At 43.8% G+C, this 24,558-nt stretch overlaps 1 protein-coding gene across 4 annotated transcripts in view; it reads right to left on the bottom strand.

The window, feature by feature from the left end:
- The window catches only part of hmcn1 (hemicentin 1), a 725,933-nt gene that overhangs the window by 478,805 nt on the left and 222,570 nt on the right, over positions 1-24,558 (bottom strand). For all 4 annotated transcript variants that reach the window (XR_005945469.1, XM_041207700.1, XM_041207701.1 and 1 more), the window contains exons 7-9: positions 6,259-6,379; positions 5,424-5,687; positions 2,642-2,786 (exon numbers count right to left, since the gene is read on the bottom strand). Coding sequence is in view for 3 of the 4 variants with exons in the window: in XM_041207700.1 (XP_041063634.1) it covers positions 2,642-2,786; positions 5,424-5,687; positions 6,259-6,379 (530 nt within the window). In the remaining variant the exon portion in view is untranslated. The remainder of the gene's footprint in view (positions 1-2,641; positions 2,787-5,423; positions 5,688-6,258; positions 6,380-24,558) is intronic.

Raw genomic sequence — 24,558 nt, 5'->3', positions numbered from 1 at the left:
TAGTTTGCAAGGATAGTGGGATCAGGAGTTGGTTTTTTGGGGAGAAGGGTGATAAGAACAGATTTAAACAAGAGAAGGACAGTATTTGAAGAGAGAGAACTGTTAAAAATGCCAGCTAACAGGGGGTCCAGAAAAGGAAGTTAAGTGGCCAGCAGTTCAGTGAGAATAGATCAATGGAGCAAGCGGTGGATTTCATGGGCAAGATGACGGGCATGTGGGCAGATAGGCAGAAACTAGAAAAAGATGTGAGCTCAGGGCTAAGGCAAGGAAGAGATTTAGAGGAAGTTTGGCCAGACAGGCTAATGGAAAGGAGGGAAAGGATGGGGGCAACTAAGTGGATGATCTCGATTTTAGTGACAAACAACTCCATGGGCAACATTTTCCCCCTGTTGGGGAGGGGGATGTGCGGGAGCGGGAGCGGGCAGGCAGGTTCCCGCTCGGTGCCCCCGGTCAGGGGAGCAGCGCCATTTTACGTGGGTGGGCCAATTAAGGCCCACCCAGCGTGACATCCGCCAGGAAGTGCTATGCGCTCCCTGTGCAGGTGGGGGGAATTCCCTGAGCCGGGAGTGCCCTCTTTTGCGCATGCGCGTGAAGGAGTGCACAGATCTCTCCGAGGCAAAGTGCTGCCTCCAGGAGATCGGCTCAGGTTTGAAACATTAAATAAAGATGAGAAAAAAATTTTGCTGACATATCCATAACTTTTATTTTAAAATATTCTGAAATTTTTAAATCTTTCATGAAACCTCATCCGTGGACGAGGTTTCATATTTTTTCAGAAGCCCGCCAGGGTTCCCGGCCTGCCCGCCAACCTTAAGGTTGGATGGGCCGATCCATTAATGATTTCAATTACTTTTTTAATGGCCTTAATAGAATGTTGGGCCCTGACGTCACCCCACGTCATTTTAAGGATCAGCGAGAGGGCCCCGCACCCCCACCCCGCCACTCGCCGACCGGAAGACGCAGCTCCATGAGTTTCCTGCACTTATTATTGGAGGTGAGGTGGAAGAGACGGGGAGAGATTTAAAAAGTCAGTTTGTAGTAATGAAAAGAAGCTAGAGGTTATCTTTGCACTCCAGGTTGATCCTGGAATAATGGGTAGTTTTAGCAAAAGGAACCAGGATCTGGTATTGCTTTATATGGTTCAGCCAGCTCTGGTGGTGAATTGTCAAACCAGTTGTTTGCCATAACCATTCAAGCCTGCGTCCCTTGGACTTAAGGGCACAGAAATGAGGGGTGTAGCAGAGGATAGGAGAGAGTAACTGTTTTATTGAGGACAAGGGCATCAAAGGTGGAAGTGAGGGTGCAATTAAGCAAATCAGTAGCTGCAGAAATGTTGTGGCGAGCAGAGGACCAAAGTTGAGAATCAGGGGACAGCTTTCACAGGACAGATACAGAAGGTGATACGGTTAGGATGTGGAAACGGGGGGGTGGGGGTGGTGATGTGTGGAAAGTGATATAGGGAAGTGATTAGAGATGGCCTTATCTGTCAGTGATCTGATGGGAGTGGGAAGGCCACAGGAGTTGGCATGGTCAAATGGATGGCCATGAATATGGGTAGTGGATTCTAATTTATATGGATGGAAAGATTAAGGAAATTAAAGGTGTTATGTTTTCATGACGGATAGTACTTAGCAAAGATTATCTAAATATGCTTAACTCTACACATATTTATTGAAGTATTGCATTTAAAATCGTTTGGGAAATGGGATGGCTCAGTGAGATAGCACTCAATTCTTTCATTTCTCTCTTGAACGCAATCCATATTAAAGAGGTTGAGTCTATCTCCACTGGATGTGAAGGTACGAGTATAATGGATTTATGTAGCCTCAATCTGTTTTTTATGGGTTCAAAATACAAAACTGGACACCAGTACCTCTTGGCCACAAGGAATGCTGGGAAAGACTCATATCTACAACTATAACAAAGGCAGTTGGCCCATGCGTGACATTGTGGGGGCATTCCCCGTCTTTAACTCTTTGACCCTGACTCGCCCTTTCCAGCCAATCATGTAGGGAGATACTACCGAGTCTATGAATCTAACTAATGTGAAAAAAAAAACAAAAAAACTGCGGATGCTGGAAATCCAAAACAAAAACAGAATTACCTGGAAAAACTCAGCAGGTCTGGCAGCATCGGCGGAGAAGAAAAGAGTTGACGTTTCGAGTCCTCATGACCCTTCGACAGAACTTGAGATGGGCTAAGTTCTGTCGAAGGGTCATGAGGACTCGAAACGTCAACTCTTTTCTTCTCCGCCGATGCTGCCAGACCTGCTGAGTTTTTCCAGGTAAATCTAACTAATGTGGCATTCAGTATGTGTGTAATCATCTGATCTCACATGCCATCCAGTTCAACCCAAAATGCTACTGATCCTATTCAAGTCAAAGGCCCTTGATTCAAATATTTTGAGGACCTAATGCCTATATTTGTAGCAAGATTAAAAAGCAACACTAATAGTGGGGAAGGGGGAAATCTGGACATTGACTTTCCCATGTGAACTTCAGTTAGTAAGTTTTCCACTCTCTAAATGTACTCCAAAGAATGCATGTTATAATCTGTAGTGTTGCTGCAAGCGTTAATGGTTAAAAGACAGAATCCTGACCATAGCATGTAACAAGAGAGATAATGAATAAAATATACATACTTGAAAAACTGATCTGTTCCAAGTTTTGTGCCAGTTCTGCTGAAGCGCAACGTGAAGGGGATGAGGCTGTCCACTGTACATATGATGTAGCCCATCTGCAGGTAATATCCTGGCGTCTGTGCCAGCATTGTGACCTTCGGAGCACCTAATGAAAAAGTTTAAGCATTGTGCCTTTTTTAAATTAACTCATTTAAGAGTGGTCAATGGATTTTCTTAGTGACTTTATTGGCTGTACTAGATCTACCGAAGTAGATTGCAAATCTCCAGCCGCTGCTTCTTGGCTACAGGCTCCTGAAGAATCTTGTAAAGTGATAATTGTGTACATTTCAACATCACCCAAATCTTTACACTCTTTTTTAATGTTACAAAACTATTTCAAACACCCATTTGGTATACTAATCATTGGAGGTAGACAAAACCAATCTCAAATCATTCACTCCAGGGCATAAATAACTGCTATTTTTCAGGCAAGGGCTAGTAATTAATTTTTTGAATGCTGGCCAGCACAGACCTTACTCTTGGGGCTGGTCCACAACCTGCAAATGAAAGTGACAAATGTGATCTGGAAGCATGTGCATTTGAACAATGAAGCACACATTCAGTTGGTTTTCATTTGCAAATAATGTTCTGGATCCTGGTCCACAAGGGGCAAGTTCAGAACACTGGGACACAACACATGCTGCAATTATAAGTAGTTACACAACATTAATGTGCGAAATATTAAAAATGGAGGGTAACAAATTGGAGAATTAAACGGAATAATCATTGAAATGCATGATCTAAGTAGATGTTATTTGTAGAAAACAGAAGGAATTTTCTGCTAACAATTGCATTTAATTTAGGTTGATGCACAAGAAAAATAATTTGCAAGGCATGGACAACAAACTTCACTGAGAGTTTGTTGCTGTAGTTCTGCCCTGATTGTTATCTTATGATCAGCTTGATCCAAAAGCTGTATCCCCCCATTTTACACCAATGAAAATATGCATGTGCCTGTACATAGGCCCAGTTGCAATTACTGGTAATAATATTATCCTGCTCCGAGTTTTCCATGTTTGTCGGGCAGGAAGATATGCTAAAAATTGAACAATAATGAATTGTGCACACATAAGAAAGATTTTGAAAAATTCTACATCTGAAATTAAAATCTGTAAATACATAAATGACAGATTGGCTTGTCAAGCAGAGACTTTTTATCAGAATAGCTCTGAGCCAGGTGAGAAAGTCTATCTGGCCAATCCAGAAAAGGTATATTCCCAATGGAAAGTGTCTACGTGAAATATCAACTTTTCTTTTTACTTTCAAACATTGATGGGCCTGCTGTATATTTTATTTTTGTTTGACAACTGTGCTTGTGTTTTGCATGGACTGAGACTTCTGTGGGACTATGCTACTGTCAATCTAAATATTGTTAGAACAGGCAATAGAACAAACCGCCTTTCTAGTAAAAACAAGAGGAGGTCTGTTGTGAAATGTAAGCTTCAATTTTAACTATAGGCAGTAATCTGGCAAGATAGGGAGCAGTGGAAACATCAGACCTCACCTTGGCAGCAGGAGTTACGAGTGACTTAGGCTCACGTCTAGCAAAAGGTCTGACATAATTGGGGGTGTAGTGATAATTGACCACTTGAACATTAACTCCAGAACCACCTTGTTTCCCTCAGGCAGAGGGAATTAAAATTGCCCCTAGTGAAGCACAGGTAATCTGCGTACACAAAAGAAACGCCACCCAGCAGTCTTTTTGACTGAAAAATACCATTTGTGGATATGATTGATGCAGCTGGAACTGTGAAGTAGCATTGTGCTCATGGTTGAATACTGGAATACCAATTCTGCTACAAGAAGATTATTTGCACTGATCCAACACTAGCTATAATGATGTTGCCACACTATATTAGTCACGTGGAATTTCCTGTGCCACTGACGTGTTCTTCAAGTAGGATTTTTTTTCCTTTTACTAAACAAGTGCATATGGGAGTGCAAACTGTTCTTTGAATGTAAATTGGAAATATTTGTTAGGCCATGAAGCATTTAATCAATCTAACATTTAATGCTTTCAGCAAAGATTACTTCCAACAAACTTCAAAGGATTAGAATACTGCAACTGATTTAACTGATGCAAAACATATTTTTTAAAAATGTGAAATGTAGATCCCCTGAAGGCTCAGTTGATAAAATCATTGGTGAATTGAGCCAAAAAGGATAAGAGAGACCTACTTCTGATTCTGTTCTGTTTGAAGACATTATATCATCAATAGAGAGGCACTATAAGTGGCCTCAGTGGTATCAGACTGGGGAAGGGGAAAGTCGGCCTATATCCCTGCTCCTAATTACTATCACTGTTTGTGTACATGGACATGAAGCAATAGATTGGGCCATGGTCAGCATCACTGCTGGTGCTTATTGTATGGAAGATTAAGTGATCAATTTCCATTCGGATGCAGTGTTTGGAAAATGATGTCTTTAATAGAGGAGATACTCGCCCCTGCCCTTCCCATCACCCCACCCCCACCATACCAAAACTCCAACATAATGAGTGAGGATTGAAATTGCTTTCTGTGGTACTCATAACAAACATCCACTCATTTGAATGAAATTCTTTATCTAAGATATTAACCCATTCATTAAAATAGTAGCGAGGATATTCATGGATGCAGTAATAAGCCCATTATTAATATCATACAGTGTAAACTCACCAAAGTGAAGCAGAAAAATGGTAAAAACTGTTTATGGCATTAATGCATTTTACGCTGCTTTACAGCGGGTATTCGTCATATCTTACCTGGGATAATGTTGGAGTAGGACACACCAGATACTCGCTGGAAGAGGTAATCTTCTGTGTCATAGCCGGTTACCTTCAAAAAAAATGATTCATCAGGTGGAATAAACTCAGTTACATTGAGGATGCTGTAAGGCTTGCGGTCAGGGTAATACTTCACAGGAATAGTTTTCAATGCAACACCCGAGATGCCAAGGAGTTCCACTCGATCCACTCTAGCAGGTGGGATGAGTCCAGTTGTATTCAATAGTAAATATGTTGGTATACCTGTAAATGCAAACAATATGGAGCACATAAGGTTAACAAAACTAAAATAAAACATGTCAAAGTTAAAACACAGTAGGAAAATGTCACCATTTGAAATTAAATGAAATTATAGTACAAATGATTTAGCCTTTTGTCTGGCACGAGTCAAGGAAAATTCTAGGTTTCCTGTGCAGGTTATATTTGTAAGTCTTCAATTCACTCTGATGTCAAAACAAACACTAATATTGCAATAATAAATTACCTCCGCAATCAGGTGCATCTTTTTTATAAAAACCTACAGTACAGAAATATAGTAAATAAATAAATATTAAATAAAACAAAAAAATGTAATCACTAATGCCTCTAACTTTTTCATCCATTTGGGAAGTGGATCCCAACTTTAAACAATGGACTTTGACTAAAAACATTATTAACAAATTGACACTTATAAGTCTGAATATTTGTTTGGACACATCATAAATCCAACATCAACCAATATTTGCCATCTGCAGTGCCTGTAGCCTTATTGTGTATAATTATGAAAACTCACCCTCACTGCAGTACGATTAAAACAGATTTGTTACAAACTGACCTTGTACAGGTCTGTTATTAATCTTCCTAAAATTCATTGTTGGTTTTCGGGAAAATCCAGCTCGAAAGTCAATGGTACTGAGTCCTGTGATTCGAACTGAATGTCTTCCAGCACTTGCTGTCTAGAGGAAATAAAGCACACAAAGATCTAGGTCATATATTAAAACCAGGGCAGCACATTCCAACAATACTGTACTGCATGTCTGGTAAGACACTAGCTTATACCAAAATATCTTCCGAAACAAAAGTCCCAATTGTTGGAGATTGGGGCTTATTATATAAGTACACATTGAAACTGTACCCATCACTTTCAGATACTCGGTAGCTGCAAATTCAGGTGTCAGCCAAGTAGAATCCCATTTATAGTGTAAAACAGGTGGCCAATTAGACCGAGTTAGTTCCCTGCTGGGTGGATTAGTTTAAAATTACTCCAAAAGGCTGACACAGTTACCCTGTGAAAGAAGAGACTGCTCTTTAGTTTTATTTGAATTTGGTTATGAACAACCAACACAGGTGAAGATGCCAAGTAGAGACAGGTTGGGTAAATACACTCCTCCTATTGGGCTCAAGGGCAAATCTAATAGAGGGTCCAGAACGGATATTTCCCTACACTCTCTTTTATTGTTAATCAGATTTCACTGTATTTATGAAATGAACAGCTAATTGCATGAATGTAATTTGTTGCAAAATTAAATCATAACACAAATTTATTTAATATTTGGCCCAAAGCCATTACAAAGTTGGGCATCTTCAGAAATGCTACAAAACAGCAACATTCAAGGATTTTGGTTCCCAAAATTTAAAGAGTATAAAACTGCATGCTGTTTCATTGCTGCAATAACACAAGCATCCCATATACTGTGTTTTTCATGCCAGAAATAGAGAAGGCATAAATAGGTAATTTTCTGATTGGCAAGATGTAACGAGTGGTGTGCCACAGGGATCAGTGCTGGGTCCTCAACTTTCGCAATTTATATAAATAACTTGGATGAAGGGGCCAAAGATTGGTTGCTAAATTTGCTGATGACACAAAGATAGGTAGGAAAGTAAATGGGGAAGAGGACATAAGGATGCTACAAAGGGATATAGCTAGGTTAAGTGAGCGGGCAAAGATCTTGCAAATGAAGTAAATTGTGGGAAAATGTGAAATTGTCCATCTTGGCAGGAAAAATAAAAAAAAGAAATATATTATCTAAATGGTGAGAGACTGCAGAGCTCTGAGATGCAGAGAGATCTGGGTCTCCCAGTGCATGAATTGTAAAAGGCTAGTGTGCAGATACAGCAAGTCATTAGGAAAGCTAATAGAATGTTATTGTTTATTGTGAAGAGAGCTGAATACAAAATTAGGGAGGGTATGCTTCAGTTATACAGGGTATTGGTGAGACAACATCTGGAGTACTGTGTATAGTATTGAAATCCTTATTTAAGGAAGAATGTAAATGCATTGGAAACATTCAGAGAAGGTTAACTAGACTAATACTTGGAATGGGTGGGTTGGCTTATGAGAAAAGGTTGGACAGCCTAAGCTTGTACCCGCTGGAGTTTAGAAGAGTAAGAGGTGACTTGATTGAAACATATAAGATTCTAAGGGATCTTGACAGGGTGCATGTGGAGAGATGTTTCCTCTTGTGGGAGAATCTAGAACTAGGCATCACTGTTTAAAAATAAGGGGTCACCCATTTAAGGCAGAGATGAGGAGAATTTTTTTCCCTCAGAGGTTTGTGAATGTTTGGAGCTCTATTCCTCAAAAGGCAGTGGAGTCTTTGAATACTTTTAAGGCAGAGCTAAATAGATTCTTGATAAGCAAGGGGGTGAAATGTTATCAGGGGTAGGCAGGAATGTGGAGTTGAGGTTACAATCAGATCAGCCCTGATCTTATTGAATGGCAGAGGGGTTGAGCAGTCTACTCCTGCTCCTATCTTGTATGTGTCTGCAGCGCTCGGCAAATAATTTGTTGCAAGTTCATTCTGTTCTTACACCCGTTTCCTCCTTTTCTTCCAATACCTGGGCCTATTCCAGCTAGTAATTGTCATTTCCATTGGGTATCTTTAAACACCTGTTGTACTTATCTTTGTGAAGTGCCACTTAATTGTACCAGGTTGAATCTGGCGTAACAATTTGTGGCAAGTAAAACAGATTGGAAAAGAAGAGTCTGAAGAAGAGTCATGCGGAAAATATTCATTTTATCGATATGCCATTGCCCCAATAGTTTGCTATGAAGTAGTTTCATCATTTTATATGTTGACAGCTAAAAAGTTGTATTATTCACAGCGTATACAATGCTGTAAAAGCTCCATGTTGGTAAAGGGAATGAAATGAAATGATCTGTCACACACAATTTGTGCCACTATCCTCCTACTGGATTATTAAAAGAGGCGTCTACTCACATATCCTCACAAATCAGTTCAATCAAAACATGCCAAGCATCTAGTTAAAAGCGATCCTACAGACAATGGTTGTCTGTATTCTTAAAGGAATCATCATCTTTAGTTATTTTATGTAATTACTGCTGTTGACAACTATATAGGACCGAAGATTTCTAGCTGTTACACACCAATTTGCAATGTGAAAGATCCTAAATTCAAGGACTTTTTGTTCAGCAAATTATTATCTCACCACTGCTGCTGTATGTTCCAGAGCGCTAACAACAACAAAGTTGCTTTGTTATACAATGCCCTTGGTTACACCGTTGCAAATGCAGCATTTCTGAGAGTTACATCAACTGCAGTTATATTGCTTCTTCATGCTTGTGTCCAGTAAATGTGTTGAACAGCTTGGAACTGAGCCATAGAGACCATAAAAGTCCTAATTTCAATCCTCACTCTATACCGAATTAGCTGGTCTGAGTCAGGGTGGAAGTGAAGTGTTAGAATTGATGTCAGTATCCTAAGTTAGGTGGGGAGAACATAATCAGCCAGTTTCCTCTTGCTGAGAAGCACATACTTATGGGCGTCAAATGAGATTGGACTGTGGTGTTGTTTCCCCCGCCCCTTCATGAAAATATCCTACTAGAGCACAACTGTACAAACAGCAAAGGCTACTGGGTTAAAGGTGCAGGCATTCATAGCACTTTATTAGAGACTAGTTCTATACTTTTGAAAATATTAAAATAAAAATAGTTATTACTAATCACAAATGATTCTCGGGTTGTTTTAAATGCTACCTGCCTGGCAGATACTGCTTGGCATTTGGACCCACTCAGAACCTCAGCCATTTCTCATTTGAATCTGAAGGGTTTTGCAGGCTGATGCATTGACAACCTAAAACAGTCAGGAGCCTCATGAATTTATGCAAATTGTAGTTCTTGAATGTTAGTGACATCCCAAATTGAATTTGGGACAAACGTGCTAGGCCTTTGGTGATGACATTTGCACCTTCTGTGTTTAATTAGATTGAGTTGTTGAAAGAATGGTTGAATGGGCTATGGTCAAAACTAGAAAAAATATTTTTATCTACAGAAATTGTGGCCCAAGCACAACATATCTTGGTAAACTAGTTTTGCACTTATCAGGATTGAGCTGTACTTGATTAGTTCCAGCCGCTCAGATTCTGTCTGCCCACCTAAGAACTATAAAGGTCCCAGGGTTTCCTTTGATTTAATATTGGAAGCAGTTTCTGCTCAGTTGTTCCTACCTACAAGAACCTGATCCAGTTAGGTCAAAGTACAAACGCTGGTTCGGTTCAAATGGTCATAAACTGATGTAACACTGAGACGACACTTATCTATATCCTGACTGTAGCTTGAGGAGTTTTAGTGCTATTATACTGCATTCTATCATGAATAGGGTTGTAAGTTGAAGCCACCAACACAGATTTAAGCATAAAGGTTGGGAAATTGATCTTGCACTAGAAACCAGTGCAAAGTGGCCATCATGCCTGCAATAAATGCCTGCAGCTCACTGGAAATTGGGCCTCAGGCCTGGTCTGTAACTCTTTCGGGTACAAACCCGTTTCCATCTGTTTCAGATGAAGTTACATTTTTTCATAGTTTTGCCATTGTGAGATTTGAACTCTTGATCTTGGGGTTACAAACCCAGTAACTCTTTCGAGTACAAACCCGTCTCCATCTGTTTCAGATGAAGTTACATTGTTTCATAGTTTGCCATTGTGAGATTTGAACTCTTGATAATCTTTTAAATGAAAACCAAATCAACAAAATTGGGATAAATCAGGCACAGCCCCTAATTCAGGTCAGCTGTAAAACCAAGGACAAAAATTTAAAGGAACCTTACAAACTTTAAATCAAAATGTGATTAAAGGGGTCAACAAAACACCCCAGTCCCCGCGGTGCCCACCGAGCACGGAAGGCCTCGAGAGTGCCAGCAGACACTGCGTGCTCCCTCTCCAGCGACATCCGGCAGCGAACGTAGCCACGGAAGAGGGACAAACAATCGGGTGGGACTAGCCCATCGATCGCCCGCTGCCTGGACCTGTTAATGGCCAACTTGGCCAGGCCCAGGAGCAGGTTCACGAGGAGGTCCTCCCCCTTCCCGACCCCCTTCCGCACCGGGTGCCCATAGATCAGGAGCGTGGGGCTGAAGTGCAAACAAAACATCAATAAAAGGTTTTTCAAATAACTAAAAAGGGAGTGCAGCCTACAACACCCTATGTATACATGGTCCACGGACTCCACAAGACCGCAAAAAGGGCACGTGTCCTGAGAGTCCATGAACCTATGCATCCTCTTATTATAGGGGACTGCTGCATGCAACACCCTCCAACCCAGGTCCCCGATAGAAAGGTGGAGGACACCTCCGTAGAGGGCATCCCATCGGGGGCCTCCGCCGCTGGACGGCAACAAGGCATGCCAGGGCGTGTCCGGTCGACGGACAAGGGTGAGAAAATGGAAGGTGTGCAGCAGCAGTCCATACAAAAAGCCCCTCTTTGCCGTGCCAAAAGGCACGGAGGGCATGTCCCCGAGGCGGCTCATATTGCGGGGCACCAGCACCCGAGGGAGGGTTCGGGGCTTGGGGCCAATGTGGAATTCTGTCCGAACAGGGAACGTTCAGACGGAAGACCACCGCGCACCTGGGCCAGCTCAAGACCCAAAATAACGTCGGGTCCGAGCATGACCGTTCTCAGGTCTCGGATGGCATTGGCTGTGACCTGGACACTCACAGACACGCGTCGCGCCAACATCCAGCCCAGTCCTCCGCCACCCAGCACATCCCCGATAAAGCTGATGGGGACAGGATTGGAGGTCATCAGCCTGGAATTTCCCAACCTCTTCTAACGAGTACAAACACATTTCCATCTGTTCCTGTTCAGATGAAGTTACATTCTTTCATAGTTTGCCATTGTGAGATTTGAACTCTGGATCTTGGGGTTACAAACCCAGTACCAAAACCACTTGGCTATTTAAACAATGCAGGCCTGGTCTGTAACTCTTTCGAGTACAAACCCATTTCCATCTGTTTCAGATGAAGTTACATTGTTTCATAGTTTGCCATTGTGAGATTTTAACTCTTTCGAGTACAAACACGTTTCCATCTGTTCCTATTCAGATGAAGTTACATTGTTTCATAGTTTGCCATTGTGAGATTTGAACTCTTGATAATCTTTTAAATGAAAACCAAATCAACAAAATTGGGATAAATCAGGCACAGCCCCTAATTCAGGTCAGCTGTAAAACCAAGGACAAAAGTTTAAAGGAACCTTACAAACTTTAAATCAAAATGTGATTAAAGGGGTCAACAAAACACCCCAGTCCCCGTGGTGCCCACCGAGCACGGAAGGCCTCGAGAGTGCCAGCAGACACCGCGTGCTCCCTCTCCAGGGACATCCGGCAGCGAACGTAGCCGCGGAAGAGGGACAAACAATTGGGTGGGACTCCCCCGTCGATCGCCCGCTGCCTGGACCTGTTAATGGCCAACTTGGCCAGGCCCAGGAGCAGGTTCACAAGGAGGTCCTCCTCCTTCCCGACCCCCTTCCGCACCGGGTGCCCATAGATCAGGAGCGTGGGGCTGAAGTGCAAACAAAACATCAATAAAAGGTTTTTCAAATAACTAAAAAGGGAGTGCAGCCTACAACACCCTATGTATACATGGTCCACGGACTCCACAAGACCGCAAAAAGGGCACGTGTCCTGAGAGTCCATGAACCTATGCATCCTCTTATTATAGGGGACTGCTGCATGCAACACCCTCCAACCCAGGTCCCCACTAGAAAGGGGGAGGACACCTCCGTAGAGGGCCTCCCATCGGGGGCCTCCGCCACCGGACGGCAACAAGGCACGCCAGGGCGTGTCCGGTTGACGGACAAGGGCGAGAAAATGGAAGGTGTGCAGCAGCAGTCCATACAAAAAGCCCCTCTTTGCCGTGCCAAAAGGCACGGAGGGCATGTCCCTGAGGCGGCTCATATTGCGGGGCACCAGCACCCGAGGGAGGGTTCGGGGCTTGGGGCTAATGTGGAATTCTGTCTGAACAGGGGAACGTTCAGACGGAAGACCACCGCGCACCTGGGCCACCTCAAGACCCAAAATAACATCGGGTCCGAGCACGACCGTTCTCAGGTCTTGGATGGCATCGGCTGTGACCTGGACACTCACAGACGCGCGTCGCGCCAACTCCTGCGGGAGCATCCAGCCCAGTCCTCCGCCACCCAGCACGTCCCCGATCCTGGTTACCCCTGCGGCCACAGCCCTCCTCTCCGCCAACCACTGAAAGGACGGAGGGGCGGATTCCTGAGCAGCGGCTCTCTGACGATAGCCGCTACTCCTGACAGGGGAGAGCTGCGTCGCGAGGCGACCACTTTCCAGACTTTGATCAGGTCCTGGTAAAAGACGGGCAACGCCTGCAAGGAGCCACCGAGGCCCAGCTGTTCTATAAACAGGAGCTGCACGTCATAATTCAGGCCGTGCACCTGACGGAAGAAATACGTCGTCAGGGCACACCATCTAGGAGGAGGCTCGACGTAGAGGTATCGCTGCAGGGTCTGAAGGCGGAAAGTCGCCACCTGTGTGCGTAGGCACACTAGCACCTGACCACCCTCCCTAAGCGGGAGACTCAGAACCTCGGCAGCGACCCAGTGCAATCTTTTGTCCCAGAAGAAGTCGACTAACAATCTCTGGATTCTTGTGACAAAGTCCGGGGGAGCGGTCAAAGTGACTAGCCGATACCACAACATGGTGGCGATCAGCTGGTTTATGACCAGAACTCGACCTCAGTAAGATAGTAAGAAGATGTAACTCTTTCGAGTACAAACATGTTTCCATCTGTTTTTTTCAGATGAAGTTACATTGTTTGCTATTGTGAAATTTGAACTCTTGATCTTGGGGTTACAAACCCAGTACCATGACCACTTGGCTATTTAGGCCAAGCAGGCCTGGTCTGTATAACAGCAAACTTAGACAGTAATTAGGCAGCCCATTACACCTCATTGGTCAGGATCTACTCAAGGACAGCTGTGTTGAACACAGCCTGCCACAGGTAGTTCCGATATTTTAGTAGTAGTGGAGCCACTGCTGGTACAGGCAGGGGGGATTGTGAACACTGACTTATTGGAATATTGCTGTGGAGCCAGCAGTAGTATAATCAAGGGGCCTAATAGATGTTTTAGGCACTTGAAAGTTGCTGGCTGCCATTTAGGAGTCACAACACTTGTGGAATGGAGTGGTAGGGGTGGGGAAGGAGCATGGAAGATACCCTTAAATCTGCACACTATACTCCTACTTTTTGCCCAGAAATCAGATGCCATAGGGCCCAATCTTCCCCTCCATATCTAGACTGACTGTTCATTGAAGTACTGAGGAAGTGCTGCACTGTTGAAACTTTTTATAGAGACAGTTGCATGTAACTCTTTCGAGTACAAACACGTTTCCATCTGTTGCTATTCAGATGAAGTTACATTGTTTGCTATTGTGAGATTTGAACTGTTGATAATCTTTTAAATGAAAACCAAATCAACAAAATTGGGATAAATCAGGCACAGCCCCTAATTCAGGTCAGCTGTAAAACCAAGAACAAAGTTTAAAGGAAACTTACAAACTTTAAATCAAAATGTGATTAAAGGGGTCAACAAAACACCCCAGTCCCCGCAGTGCCCACCGAGCACGGAAGGCCACGAGAGTGCCAGCAGACACCGCGTGCTCCTTCTCCAGGGACATCCGGCAGCGAACGTAGCCGCGGAAGAGGGACAAACAATCAGGCGGGACTCCCCCGTCGATCGCCCGCTGCCTGGACCTGTTAATTGCCAACTTGGCCAGGCCCAGGAGCAGGTTCACGAGGAGGTCCTCCTCCTTCCCGACCCCCTTCCGCACCGGGTGCCCATAGATCAGGAGCGTGGGGCTGAAGTGCAAACAAAACATCAATAAAAGGTTTTTCAAATAACTAAAAAGGGAGTGCAGCCTACAACACCCTATGTATACATGGTCCACGGACTCCACAAGACCGCAAAAAGGGCATGTGTCCTGAGAGTCCGTGAACCTATGCATCCTCTTATTATAAGGGACTGCTGCATGCAACACCCTCCAACCCAGGTCCCCGATAGAAAGGGGGAGGACACCTCCATAGAGGGCCTCCCATCGGGGGCCTCCGCCGCCGGACGGCAACAAGGCAAGCCAGGGCGTGTCCGGTCGACGGACAAGGGCGAGAAAATGGAAGGTGTACAGCAGCAGTCCGTACAAAAAGCCCCTCTTTGCCGTGCCAAAAGGCACAGAGGGCATGTCCCTGAGGCGGTTTGAACTGTTGATTGATATTTTTGATGATGTAACAGATGTTGTGTAACTCTTTTAAGTACAAACACATTTCCATCTGTTTTTCAGATGAAGTTACATTGTTTCATAGTTTGCCAGTGTGAGATTTGAACTCTTAGATCTTGGGGTTATAAACCCAGTACCATAACCACTTGGCTATTTAGGCCAAGCAGGCCTGTTCTGTATAACAGCAAACTTAGACGGTAATTAGGCAGCCCATTACACCTCATTGGTCAGGATCTACTCAAGGACAGCTGTGTTGAACACAGCCTGCCACAGGTAGTTCCGATATTTTAGTAGTAGTGGAGCAGTGGGTGGTGCAGGCAGGGGGGATTGTGAACACTGACTTATTGGAATATTGCTGTGGAGCCAGCAGTAGTACAATCAAGGGGCCTAATAGATGTTTTAGGCACTTGAAAGTTGCTGGCTGCCATTTAGGAGCCACAACACTTGTGGAATGGAGTGGTAGGGGTGGAGAAGGAGCATGGAAGATACCCTTAAATCTGCACACTATACTCCTACTTTTTGCCCAGAAATCAGATGCCATAGGGCCCAATCTTCCCCTCCATATCTAGACTGACTGTTCATTGAAGTACTGAGGAAGTGCTGCACTGTTGAAGGTGCTGTTTCTCAAGCAATGCATTAAACTATGACCTATCTAGGTGAACTTAAAGGATCTAATGACACTGTATGAAGGACATCCTAACTAACGTGAGTCTCTCAACCAACACCACCAGAAAGATATTAACTAATCATTTAATTAATTTGCTGTTGTGGAACATGCTTTGGGCAAGTTGGATGCTATTTGGGCATACAAAAGAACAATGACCATATTTCAACAATGTTTTCATTTTAGCTATGAAGTGGTTTGGGGCACCCTGAGATTGTGAATAGCACTAAATCATCTTCTTCTAATTGAAAAATCAGCCTGTTACCTATATTAAACTAGTCTTCTGGGGGAGGGTACCTAGTTGTTGGTACCAATGATGTAGGAAGGAAAGGGGATGAGGTCCTGAAAGCAGATTTCAGGGACCTAGGAAGGAGATTGAAAAGCAGGACCTCTAAAGCAGTAATCTCAGGATTACTCCCGGTCCTTTGTGCTAGTGACTATAGAAATAGAAGAATTCAGCAATTAAACACATGACTGGAAAGCTGGTGAAGGAGGGAGGGCATCAGATTTCTGAGGCATTGGGACCGGTCTTGGGGAAGGTGGGATCTGTACAAGCTGGGTGGTCTACACTTGAACAGGACTGGAAAGAGCATCCTTCCAGGGAGATTTGCTAATGCTGTTGGGGGTGTGGTGGACAGTGGGGTGGGGGGGTTGAAACTAGATTGGCAGGGGTAGGGGAATCTGAATGGCAAATTCAGAGCAGGGAACAAAGGATGGAGAATTAGTGAGTGAGTCTGAAAGACAGAAGAAGCATTGCTTAGAAAGTGTACAACACAGGAATTTGGCAATGTTAAAAGGTATGTATGTAAATGCAAGGAACATAGTAAATAAAGCCGATGAGCTGAGGGCACAGATAGACACATGGTAACATGATATCATCATTATAACGTAAACTTGGCTTAAAAGGGGGCAAAAATGACAGCCAATATCCTTGGATATAGAATTTTCAGGCAGGATAGAGAGGTGGATAAAAAAAACATGGGGGTGTAGCATTGTGTGGTTAAAGAATCAATTACAGCTGTGAGGAGGAATGATATACTAAATGAAGCATCAAATGAGGCCATCTGGGTTAAGCTCAGAAATAAAAAAAGGGGCAGCCACACTACTAAGAGTGTACTTTAGACCTCCAAATAGTGAAAGGGAGTTAGAAGAGCAAATATGTAGGCAAATTTCTGAGTGCAAATCAATAGGGCAGTAATAGCTGGGGATTTCAACTATCCTAATATCAACTGGGATATGAACAGTGTAAAGGGCACAGAGAGCACAAAATTCTTGAACTGCATCCAAGAGAACTTTTTCAGCCAGCACGTAACAAGCCCAATGAGAGGGGGTGCCATTCTAGATTTAGTCTTAGGAAATGAAGCTGGACAAGCGGATGAAGTAGCAGTGGGGGACCATTTTGGAGATAGTGACTGACCATAATACAGTTAGATTAAGAATCATTGTGGGAAAAGACAAAGATAGAACAGGAGTAACTGTTCTAAATGGGGGGCAAGGCAAATTTTTACAAAGCTGAGAGGTGAACTGGCAAAAGTGGACTGGATACAACTACTAGAAGAGAAAACTGTGTCAAATCAGTGTGAGACATTTAAAAGCGAGATTCTCCGGGCACGGTGTAGACATGTCCCCACAAAGAAAAAGGGTGGTGTTGCTAAATCTAGAGCTCCCTGGTTATCCAGAAGCATACAGGGTAAGATAAAGCAGGAAAAGAAAGCTTATGGCAGTCCCAAGAAGCTTAACATGGTAGAAAGCCTAGAGGAGTATAGAAAGTACAGGAATGAAGTAAAAAAGGAAGTTAGGAAAACAAAAAGAGGATACAAAAAAAATTGGCAGGTAAGATCAAAGAAAACCGAAAGATATTTTACCAGTACATTAAGAGCAAGAGAATAACTAAGGAAAGGGTAGGGTCTGTAGGAGCTGTACATGGTAACTTGTGCATTGATGCTGAAGATGTGGGCAGCATTCTCAATGAGTATTATCTCTGTCTTTACTAAGGAGAGGGAAAATGCAGACGTTCTAATTAAACAGGAGGATACAATAAGCATAATGAGAGAGGAAGTGCTGGAGGGACTGACCTCCTCGAAAGTGGAGGGCCAGATGGATGGTATCCCAGGTTGTTAAAGGAAGCCAGGGAGGAAATAACGGATGCTCTGACGATCATTTTCCAATCCTCTCTAGATTCAGGCAAGGTACCACAGGACTGGAGGTTTGCAAACATTGTATCATTATTTTAAAGGGATGAGAGAGATAGGCCAGAAAATTATAGACCAGTCGGTCTGACTTCAGTGGTAGCCAAATTATTGGAATCAATTCTGAGAGACAGGATAAACTGTCACTTAGGAAGGAACAAATTGATTAGAGGTAGTCAGCATGGTTTTGTTAAGGGAAGATCTTGTCTTACAAACTTGATCAAATTTTTTGAGGAAGTAACAAGGAGGATTGATGAGGGTAGTGCATTGGATGTTGTCTACATGGATCTTAGTAAGGCATCTGACAAGGTCCCATATGACAGACTGGTCAGAAAAGTGTGATTTTGTGGTGAGTTGAATCCAAAATTGGCTCAGTGACAGGAAACAAAGGTTGATGGATGGTTTTGCGAATGGAAAGCGGTTTCCAGTTACTTTCCACAGGGTTCAGTACTGGGGTCCTTGCTGTTTATCATATATATTAATGATTCCGACTTAAATGTGGGAGGCATGATTGGGAAATTTGTAGATGATACAAAAATTGGCCATATAGTTGATAGTGAAGCTGTTATCTCCAGAATTATGTCAATGATTTGGATGAGTGGGAAAAAAGGTGGCAAATAGAATTCAATCCAGAAAAATGTAAGGTAATGCATTTGGGGAGGGCAAACAAAGCAAGGAATAATCAATAAATAGGAGGATATTGAGAGGGGTTGAGGAAGTGAGACACCTTGGAGCGCATGTCCACAGGTCCCTGAAGATTAGAGGGCAGGTGGGTGAGGTGATAAAGAAAGAATATGGAATACTTTCTTTATTGGACAAGGTGTTGAAAACAAAAATAGGGAAATAATGTTGGAACTGTATAAAATGCTGGTTAGGCCACAGCTGGAATTTTGTGTACATTTCTGATCATCACATTACAGGAAGGACATAATTGCTCTGGGGAGAGTACGGAGGAGATTTATAAGAATGTTTCCAGGGCTTGAAATTTGCAGCTATGAGGAATGATTGGATAAGCTAGGGTTGTTTTATTAGAACAGAAGAGGCTGAGGGGTGATATAATTGAGGTGTACAAAACCCTGAGGGGCCTAGTCAGGCTAGACAGGAAAGACCTGTTTCCCTTAGCTGAGGGGTCATTACTAGGGGGCATAGATTTAAGGTGATAGGTAGAAGGATTAGAGGGGTCATGAGGAAAAACCTTTTCACCCAGAAGGAGGTGGCCATCTGGAGTTTAGTCTAAATTGGTGGTTGAGGCTGAAACACTCAACTCATTTAATAGGTACTTGGATCTGCACCTGAAGTGCTGTAACTTGCAAGGCTATGGACCAGGTGCTGAAAAGTGGGATTAAAATGAGGGGCTAGTTTCTTTTTTCCTCTTTTTTGACTAGTGCAGACACAATGGGCTGAAAGGTCTCTTTCTGCAGCTTAACTGTTCTATGGTTCTATAGTACTAGTACTGTAAGTACCAAAGTTGCATCTTTACCAATATTAGCCTCTAGTGTGCCAATGTTTAGGACCTGAACCAATATGAGCACCAATATCATTGTGGAAATCACTTTCACCAAGCTCATAATTCAAATACATAATTCACTTTAAGTGCAGATAGATAAAGTCATAAAAAGTCTGAAAGCATTTTAGATTTCAGAAATGGAGACAAATAATATATGAGCAAAGAAGTTATAAAAAACTGGTACATTTCAATGTTAAACCACAGTTACAGCATCGTGTGCAGTTTATGTCATACAATTATAGAAATTTTATTGAAGCCTTATGCCATGATGATTCCAGGGACAAGAAACTAGTTATGAGGACCACTATGCCTACCAAAATGTTCAAAATCCCTCAGTAAAACTTTCAAATAAAAACATTCAGAGGAACAAGGTTTTTTTTGGCTGCTCCTTGTTCATTGCTGAGAAAATTCATAAATTCATTTATTACATCTGACTCCTGATGCAGAGAAAGAGCAGGTAAATATTTTCCCACAGGAAACGTTCAGAATTGGAATTGCTCCAATAGGAAATAATTTTCCCAAAGTAGTTTAATAGTTCCAAGTTATAGTATGAAGATACACATGCTTTTAAGATGGAGGTAGAGTAAAATTCTTTGAGCAGAAAATATGAAAATGCCTAGTCTCCTCTGTAATTAGTAAGCCACGATCAAAATTGTAACAAAGTGCAGTTTGAAATATGTTATTTTTGAGAAGGCTAATTTAATTAGTAAGTCATTAAATCCTAAGAAAATTAGGATAGTTGATGCAAGTGTATTAACCAGTTCTCTAAAATTACTAGCAGTGGAATTTCATCCCCACTGAGAGAAAATCAATGAATTTGTGAATGACTGAGCCTGATGGTTTTTTTAAAACTTTGAATGTAAATTGGTAGAGGCAGTTTCCATCAGCATAACATCCTAGTTACATAGAAAAATGCACCAGTATGCAGACATAAAATGCAAAAAAAAATTCACGCATCCATCGGGGTGAATTTTCCCCCAATCAGGGAGGAGGTTGATGGGCGGGTGCATACGGGCACGCTTCTGATTGGCGCCCCTGATTGGAGGTGCGCCGCCATTTTACATGGGCGGGCCAGTTAAGACCCACCCAGCGTGACGTCCGCACAGAAACGCTATGTGCTCCCTGTGCAAGTGGGGGGAGGAATCCCAAAATCAAGAGTGCGCTCTTTCATGCATGTGCACGAAAGAGTGCACTCATCTCCCTGCCTCAGGGAGATCAGCTCTAAATGTGAAAAAGACAAAAATAGAAAAATAAAATTTCCCTTACATGTCCCCTCATGTGAGTTGGAACATGTCCATAATTTTCACAAAACCTTTATTTAAATTTTTTAAAGCCTACGTGAAACCTCATCCCGCCCGTGGATGAGGTTTCATGTTTTTTCTAGTTCCTGCCGGGGCTCCTGGCCTGCCCGCCGACCTTAAGGTTGGACGGGCAGGTCCTTTAATTACTTAATTGACCCTGACTATGGTCTCAATTGGCCGTTGACAGGTCGGCGGCGTGCAGCTGATTTTGCTGCGCTCCTGCCTTCCTGAAAATTTAAATGGGGCCCCACCCCGGCTTGCCGACTCGTAAAATTCTGCCCATTATCTCTGAGGCCAGCCTGTCTCAATTTTTGAGCAGATCTTGAAATGGGCTACCAGTGCAATGCGCAAAATAGAGAAAGCCCAATTTTAATATTTAAATTGGGGCCGTATGCTGATTGAATCCATACCAAGGGCAGAATTTTCTGTTCTGGAGACTAAGGGCAGAATACTAAGCTCGGCAGGCGGGTGCGCGCCACACCCGGCCAAGTGTAAAATGATGTGTCCCGCAATATTTCGTTCAGCAGACGTGTGCCGACAATTAAAAGGCCTGTTAAGGCCATTAAAAAGGTAATTGAATTCAAATTTTCGCTGCTCATCCAAGCTAACAGTTGGCAGGCAGGTGAAAAGGCCAAGCGGCCTTTGCACTTTTTAGGAAACTTCATCCACGGGCAGGATGATGTTTCCTAAAGCAAATAACAATCAAATAAAAAATTTACACTTGAATTAAAAACAGGTCCCTGCTCATGTGACAGAGTCACATGAGGGGTCATGTTTTATAACATTTTTGTTTACTTTATTTTCTTTTTAACAGCACTTCATCTCCCTGAGGCAGCTCCATGCTTCACGCACATGCATGAAGTTCACACTCGGCCCGCTCACCCTCATACCCCCCGAGCACTACTGCTTGCGTTCCATGCTGGGCAGGCCTTAATTGGCCCACCAGCGTGAAATCATAGTGCGGTGACAATCGCGGGCGGTGGTCGACTTCCCGACCGTCCCCGCTAAGCCCTCATGCCAAGGGCAAAATTCTGCCTTAAATCTGGTGGTGGAATCAAAGGTTAGAGTGACTACTGCTGAATTCCAGGACGGCTGAACACGTGAGGTCTTGCGCTGTTCAGCTTATTAATTATGCAGCCGCGAGGAGCATGTCGAAGCTCATGGATTGGTGGGCAGGAAGTGACCCATCCTGCTGTCATCTCATAGGGTCCAAGGTCTGGACACCATATTTGAATGGCACCTGGACAGCTATTTATTCTTCCACTTTGCTCCCTGACTGCTCCTCCCCGCCACACCCCCCCCCCCCACCCATCACCCCCATCACCCCACCACAGTCCTGGCTAGTCTCACCCTCCACTGTTCCCAGCAGTGTCTGTGACAGGCAGCTGATATCTCTCAGTGACGGTGTGAAAGAAAAACGAAAGCAGTAAAGCAGTATCTACTGACCTGAAAGTCCAGAAAGAAGTCTACTTCACCAGGTATACACCACTTACATACAGTTGTGAAACAGAACGTTCTAAATACCCACCAGTGGGGCATTAAATTTGGGGGTGGGAACAAGATTCCTGTGTGCTTGGCTTTTAATGAGCATTTATGAGATGCAAATAGGATTCCCAACATCGCTCCACGGGACACTCAACCTGCCTTTGAGCTGCTTGAAAGTTGGGAGAACAGAATTCCAAAATAATTTCCTGACATCGGAAAACTGGTTTTTGGCCTTCTGCCAAATCCTGCTTCCCCGCCTGCCACAATTAGCGCTGCTGGTGGGAGTGGAAAATACCAACACAAATTTCAGGTATTAATGGGCAGAGTGTGCCTTAAAGGGGGAGAGAACGATTTAGGGAGAAAATTCCAGAGGTTAAAGTTTAGGCAACTTATAGCATCACTTCCAATGGTGAAGCCTTGAAAATAGGATGCACAAGAGATGAGAACTGCAGAAGTCTGTAGAGATTTTGGAAGTTTCTATGGCTGAACAAGGTCACAGAGGTTGGGAGAGGTGAGATCATGGGGGAATTTAAAAGGATGAGAATTTTAAGATTGAAGAATTGTAGACAGGGTGCAGACATAGGTGATCAAGCACAGGGGTTATCGGTGAATGGGACTTAGTGCCAGCTAGGGAATGGGTATTAAAGTTTTGGATGATCTCAAATTTATGGAGTCGGCAAGGGAGTTGGTCAGCTATGTGAGCATTGGAGTACTTGACGCAAGAGGAAACAAGGACATGGACAACAGTTGCAGCAGTAGATGAGTGAAATAGGTTGGAGACAGGCAATGTCACAGAAGATGCCACAAAGGATGAAGGGTAACCTCAGTGTGAAAACAGGACTTAGTCTCCACAAGGATTGTGCGGTGGTCACTCTTACCTAAATTGTCATGGAAAACTGCATCTGAGGCAGGCAGTTTGGTGAGGATGAGGTCAAGTATGTTTTTCCCTCTTGTTGGTTCCATCACCGCCTGCCGCAGACCCAGTCTAGCAGCTATGTCCTTTAGGACATGGCCAGCTCAGTCAGTAGTGGTGCTACTGAGCTGGTCTTGGTGCTGGACATTGAAGTCCTCCATCCAGAGTACATTCTGTGTCCTTGCCACCCTCAGTGCTTCTTCCAAGTGGTGTTTAACATTGAGGAACGCTGATTCATCAGATTGAGGGGAGGTGATATGTGGTAATCAGTAGGAGGTTTCTTTGTTTGACCTGATGCCAAGAGACTTCATGAGGTCTGGAGTGGATGTTGAGGACTCTCAGGGCAACTCCCTGCCAAATGTACCGCCACCTCTGCTGGGTCTGTCAGGACATATCCAGGGATGGTGATGGTGGTGTCTAGGACTTTGTCTGTAAGGTCTGTTTCCATGAGTATGACTATGTCAGGCACTAAACCCCAGATGTTAGTAAGGAGGACTTTGCAAAGTCAACAGGGCTGAATTTGTTGTTGTCGTTTCTGGTGCCTAGATGGTCTGTCTGGTTCCATTCCTTTTAGTCTTTTTAGTGGTTTGCTAGGCCATTTCAGAGGGCAGTTAAGAGTCAACCACATTGCTGTGGGTCTGGAGTCACATGTAGGCCAGACCAGATAAAGGCAGCAGATTTCCTTCCCTAAAGGACATTAGTGAACCAGATGGGATTTTATGACAATCAACAATGGTCGTCATTAGACTTGAATTCAAATTTCACCATCTGCTACAGTTGAATTCAAACCCAGGTCCCCAGAGCATTATCCTGGGTCTCTGGATTACTAGTCCAATGACAATACCTACGCCACTGCCTCCCCCATGAAGTGTTTTGGGACATATTTAAGCGATTTGATAAAGTGGTAATATGTCAGTCTATTCCATTCCAGTCTCTGTGCCAGGGTTCCCAAGCTGTGGATTGTGGACCCCATGTGGTTGCAGAGGTAATATTTGTGGTTGCGACCTCTCCCTCCTCCCTCTGAGGCAGCAATGACAACTGTGGAAAAGAGACTCTGGTGGAACAGTCCTAGACACACTGGATTGATGCTGCAAACAGCAAAGGGACGGACTTTTGGTGGCAAGTGCCAAGTTGGCCTGGGATGGTTGTTTGGTGACCTGGTACAGGTGCAGGAGAAACAGGGAAGTTGTGCGGCTGAGCCAGGAAGGCTTCAAACTTTACTATGGGCAGAATTTTCCTGTTGGCGTGCAGGGCGGGCCCCATATGTTCGCGCATAAAATGACATGCGGTGATGTCGGGCCAGTTCCCAACATCACCACACACCATCGCAATATTTCGTTGGGCGGGCGCGTGTTGATCTCTGATGCACGCCCATCATTAATTAACCAGCCACTTAAGGCCCTTGAGGCACCAATTGACAGTGATTTTTCAGCACTCGTGTGATCTTCGGGTTGGTGCACAGGGACAACGGGCAGGCGGGTAAGACACATTTGTATTAACCTCATCTGCGGGCAGGATAAGAGGGCTCAGTGGGATCGCGAGTG

The sequence above is a fragment of the Carcharodon carcharias genome, chromosome 16 (genome assembly GCF_017639515.1).
Source record: "Carcharodon carcharias isolate sCarCar2 chromosome 16, sCarCar2.pri, whole genome shotgun sequence".
Classification (NCBI taxonomy): domain Eukaryota; kingdom Metazoa; phylum Chordata; class Chondrichthyes; order Lamniformes; family Lamnidae; genus Carcharodon; species Carcharodon carcharias.
Note: the sequence above shows the minus strand (reverse complement) of the source record. Positions and strands in the feature narration are given on the sequence as shown.